Source organism: Aplysia californica, unplaced genomic scaffold (genome assembly GCF_000002075.1).
Source record: "Aplysia californica isolate F4 #8 unplaced genomic scaffold, AplCal3.0 scaffold00202, whole genome shotgun sequence".
Taxonomy (NCBI): domain Eukaryota; kingdom Metazoa; phylum Mollusca; class Gastropoda; order Aplysiida; family Aplysiidae; genus Aplysia; species Aplysia californica.
Window position 1 is genome coordinate 800,794 of NW_004797472.1, and position 5,323 is coordinate 806,116.

Genomic DNA, 5,323 nt, shown 5'->3' on the forward strand with positions numbered 1-5,323 from the left:
CCCCCCACACACACACTAACATACTAACATGCACACACACACACACACACACACATACACACACACACACACACACACACACACACATGCACACACAGGCATACGCACGCACATGTGCACACCCGTATATACACACACACTCTTGACTCTTCCCATCTCCTCTTCCTCACACAACTGTGCCCATAACCAAACTTGCACTCACAAACAGGTTCACAGTCACATGCATAATTTAAAAGAACAGCAATCTAAAAAAAAAAAAATATTGCTTAAAGTGCTCACCTCACAATAGCTTCCTTTCCTGATAATGACGTCACTGCTGGCCCTGTCGAGAGAATCCGCAAGGTTTGATGACGTAGGCCCAGTGGTGACGTCCTGCACACAGTGGACAGGCCACAAGACTTGGTCCAACTCTCGGTCGCCTTGACAGGTCGTGGCGTTGGGGAAGTTGGTCTTGCTAATACTTCCGCCAAGACAAAGTGTGCCTGACGTGAACATGTTTTGTTTTGTTATTTTTAAAAAAAACTTACTAAGGTTTTACGGCGCTCGCAAATGCATAAAGTCGTATGAGCGCCAAGGGGTGGGTGTCAATAGAGAAGTCCAAAGGGGAAATCAGGCTTACTCTGCTCTCCTCTCTAGCCTCAACAACACAAAGCCTGTTTCGACTATCAAGGCACTCAGGAAATAACAGTTCACAAGAGAGTGACAAACATACAAAAGAAGCAGAGAGAAAATAACGATAGTAAGGAGGAGGGGGGGAAAAGCAGTTGTTCCCCTAGGTTGTTCCGGCACGGTAGGAGCATGACTGTGACATTGATAAATCAGCCCATTAAAAATTCTATTGTGCATAAGACATGTTAATATCCCCCCTTTGGAAACGGCCTAAAGACACTTCAGTCAGTAGCACTGCCCTTGGAGGTGGGAGGGGAGGGGAGGGGGTAATGGCGTGAACAGAATACACGTATGTTTGACATAGTGGTAAAATCAGGCGCTCGTCAAATTAATCATATTTATCAAAGTTCTCGCCCAGCATTTGTCTGCTCCTTAGGCTATTTCACTTTTTTTTTCTTTGGCCACACCTTTTATGTTCGTTTAAAACACATTTCTGTGTGAATTTTAACTGGAAAAAGTATTGATCTAAACTATCAAAAATGAACATTTTCCATTTCCAAGACACTCAAAGTAAAGTCAGTAAACTATGGCGGCCATAAAAATTTTCTCGTTATTTTTATATTAGGCACAGACGACCCCAACATCTTCAATGGCAATAACGTCGACTCTGGGAACCTAAACAAATGGGTAACGGGAAAAGATCAGGGAAACGTAGCTTTTTTAAGAACATCCGAGCAAGGGAATGAATGGAGAACCATGATCGCCGATGTCTGTCGTAGATCTGGCACTGGATGATGATGATGATGATGATGATGATGATGATGATGATGATGATGATGATGATGGTGATGATGGTGATAATGTGTGTATTTTTCCTTCCAAAGCAAGATATATGAACATGTTTTAAGATGATACCAATGACTCTGAGTCAGGGATGACACTCCCAGGTATCCAGGGGTCCATGTACCAATGACTCCATACGCCCAAAAGAACTGACGAGCGCCTGGTTGTACTGCATTGTGACACTGCTGATATCTTCAGTGTTGATAATTTTCTCCTCTCTGCCCCGTTTCGTGTTTCGCAGCTTGTCTACAGTACCCAAACATATTTTGAAAGCTGGTATGTTAAGGTTATCAGCAGCCACGTCCCATTTCGTTGCTAATATTCTCGAGATAGGTGTCCTTAACCCCCCCCCCCCCGCCTTGCTTCTCCTGCTTCTCTCTCTCTCTCTCTCTCTCTCTCTCTCTCTCTCTCTCTCTCTCTCTCTCTCTCTCTCCTCTCTCTCTCTCTCTCTCTCTCTCTCTCTGTCTCTCTGTCTCTGTCTGTCTCTCTCTCTATCTCTCTCTGTCTCTTTCTCTCTTTCTTTCTTTCTCTCTCTCTCTCTCTCTTTCTCTCTCTCTCTCTTTCTGTTTCTCTCTCACTCTCTCTCTCTTTCTCTCTCACACACGCGCACACACACAAACATACACACACACACACACACACACACACACACACACACACACACACACATACACACACACAAAACATACACACACAGCGAAGGGAGAATGAGAGAGAGAGAGAGAGAGAGAGAGAGAGAGAGAGAGAGAGAGAGAGAGCGATAGACAGAAACAGAAAGAGAAAGAGAGATAGCAGAGAGAGAGAGTCTGTGAGAGAGAGAGAGAGAGAGAGAGAGAGAGAGAGAGAGAGAGAGAGAGAGAGAGAGAGAGAGAGAGAGAGAGGAGATAGTGAGTGCGAGAGAGCAATTAAGAGTGCGGGGTAAAAAAGGAGAGGGGGAGGAGGGCTGCAGACTTCAGAGAAAGGCCTAGATGTGAAATTGCTGGGAGAGAAAACCAGAAAAGCCTTACCGTCAGATTGATACTTTAGAGGTACAACATCCAGAACGTTTTTCCCCGGGTGGGAGGAGGCGAAGGACACATGTGTGGGGCAGTGCCAGTCCTGGGACAGAACCACCAGAGAGAACAGTCCACCGAACTGCTGTCGGATCCTGCATGAGACACGAATATACCGACTGCACAATGCACCAAATGATATACCAAATAATAAAACAAATAATACACCAATTTATATAGCAAATAATGCACCAAACAATGCACCAAATAATTCACCAAATAATACACCAAATAATGCACCAAATTATATACAAACAATGCACCAAATAATACACCAAACAATGCACCAAATGATATACCAAATAATGCACCAAACAATACACCAAATAATGCACCAAATGATATACCAAATAATGCACCAAATAATACACCAAATAATACACCAAATAATGCACCAAATGATACACCAAATAATGCCCCAAATAATGCACTAAATAGTTTTAAAAAACAAAAAAACTGTTAAACACCTTGTTAATTAGTTCTAAATCTACGCCCATTTTCCTATATATATTTTTTTGGGCGCACCCCGGGCCTCTTTTTTTATTTTCGGGTGAGGTTTTTTCGGGCCTTTCCCACCCCATTTGTTATGATATAAGTGCTAAAGATCAGAGGTGTTACAAGAGAGTAACAACCCCAATACAGAAAAGGGGGGGGGGGGGGGAGAAAAGGACAATAAATGTTAGATAGGAAAGAAGGAGCAAACCCCACCAGAGCACCCCCCCCCCCCCCCCAACCATCCACACCTGGACTTCACCATTGAAAGAAAACAACAACATAAATTATCTGAATTCGAGCGCTATCGCAGAAAAGCCTTAAAATAGCTGGAAAGTAAAAATTACTAACTTTGGGGCGGGGTCAAATTTTCCTCACAAAACAAACTCTGCTGAACAAAACGAAAATTAGAAAAATACATCCATTGGTGATTTAAAACGCCACCAGACCATTCTGAGGGACATTCTTGAAGGGAAGATGTGTGGCAAAAGACCCAAGGGGTTAAAAAAGACCAATAACCTCAAGGCATGGACTGGCCTTAGTACATACCTGGATACCTGGAGGTGTCATCTCTGACTCAGAGATTGGCGTGTATCGACCCTCCATCCTCCGAGCTTCCGTTGCACATCTGCAATACCTATGTTTTTGTCTTGTCCATCCATGTTATTCTTTGTCCTAGCCTGGTTCTTCTGCCCCACACCCTTCCTTCAAGCACCTCTTTCACAATGGTCTCGCAAATGTATAACGGAAAATGGCGACCATTAGTTGCGGCGGGTCATTCCATGTCGACTTTTGAATCAGAGATGACACTTCTAGGTATACCGAAAAGCCTTAAATTAACTGGAAAATCTTTCGATAAGAGAAGGCTTCGGCCGCCACCCAGGCAAAATTGCACACTTCACACTGCCAAGTGAATTCATTAATTTATTGAGTTGGGGTCAGTCAGACTATCCTTGGGGGATCTCGTGGTCTAGATGTTAAGGTGTTCGCCTCCCATCCAATAGTCTCTGTTTCAAATCCGGATAGCAATGGAAAATTTCTTCTCTAATTTTGTTTCCTTTCACATCCTCGAACAATGTTCTGTCGTCTGCTTTCGTCTCCTCTTTCTGCCCCCCACCCCTCACTTCCTTTGAGCTCTCCTCTCCTCTGGGCTCCTGACTTTTTCTGCAGCCTTTCTACTGCTACTCCTTGGCTCCTCCTTACTGCTGTCTTTCAGCCACTCCCCTGATCTTATTGTATGAAAGATCTACACTTATCCTTCTAGGATAAGCGTGGAAAATCTCGGAGGTCCCGTGTGCAAGTTGCGCACGTTAAAGATCCTTTGGTAATCCAAAATCGATAAGAGTAGGCTTCGGTCGCCACCGAGGCAAATTTCAAAATGTCCTTCCAACTCAAAATGTTTAATGTGTCCCCGGTGCTCATATGACCTTATGCAGTTGCGAGCGCGGTAAAACACTTACCAAAAAAAAGGCTTCATGGAAGGGTATAAGCTATTCGATCGAACTCGTCTTAATTCGACTGTGACCTTCAAAATCAAAAGTATTAATTTTGTTTTGCAGGGTCTGATCTCTGGCCCAGAGGTTGACGTGCAATGAGCCGCCTAGTTGGCGTTACACAAGTCAGTAGCCAATCCAGGAATATTTGAATCAGTTGTATGGTGTCAAGATGGTACCTTCCATTATACTACTGTTGTTACTTGTGCGCTCTTTATAATATATAATTATGTATTATAGTCTACCGAGTGGGCTTTTTGCCTCCTCGTCATGGCCGTCTGATACGCGTGACATCACAGTTGCGAGCTCTAGTACTGAATTTATAACCTCTTTGCCATGAATTATAATAGTGCTCGCCGCATGAATAGCCTGCAGTTCTTCACAACGACTTCAGTGGTGCATATCGAGGAAAAACGGAGTATGGTAAATAGGTCTAGGTACTTATGGTAGTCACAACAACATAATTATCAGGTCAGCGTACGTTTTACCGAATTTTTTTGCATATTCACAACAGTTTTGCTGTTCTACAGATTTTTACACAACCTAAATTATCCTCTACCTCTCATTTATTGGTGTTTTGTACGAACGCTTCTTAAATCAAATATCAAATAAACTGAATATAAAAAGAATCGTAGGATAATGGCAGTTAGTATATTTGTTTGTTTTGTTTGGGTTTTTTTTTTGTTTAATTTTGTTTGTTTGTTTGTTCGTTTGTCTGTTTGTCTGTCTGTTTGTTCTATTTTGTGCTTTTCGTTTTTTTGCTTAAAAAAAATCGAAACAGACAGACAGACAGACAGACAGACAGACAGGCAGACAGGCAGACACGACAGTGGG

At 43.0% G+C, this 5,323-nt stretch overlaps 1 protein-coding gene across 1 annotated transcript in view; it reads right to left on the minus strand.

Annotated features, from left to right (window-relative positions):
* The window catches only part of LOC101858184 (nicotinamidase), a gene marked incomplete at its 5' end in the record, with an annotated part of 13,419 nt that overhangs the window by 7,815 nt on the left and 281 nt on the right, over positions 1-5,323 (minus strand). Inside the window, 2 exon segments of the mRNA XM_013082973.2 lie at positions 280-482; positions 2,460-2,599. Of these exon segments, the coding sequence (XP_012938427.1) occupies positions 280-482; positions 2,460-2,599 (343 nt within the window).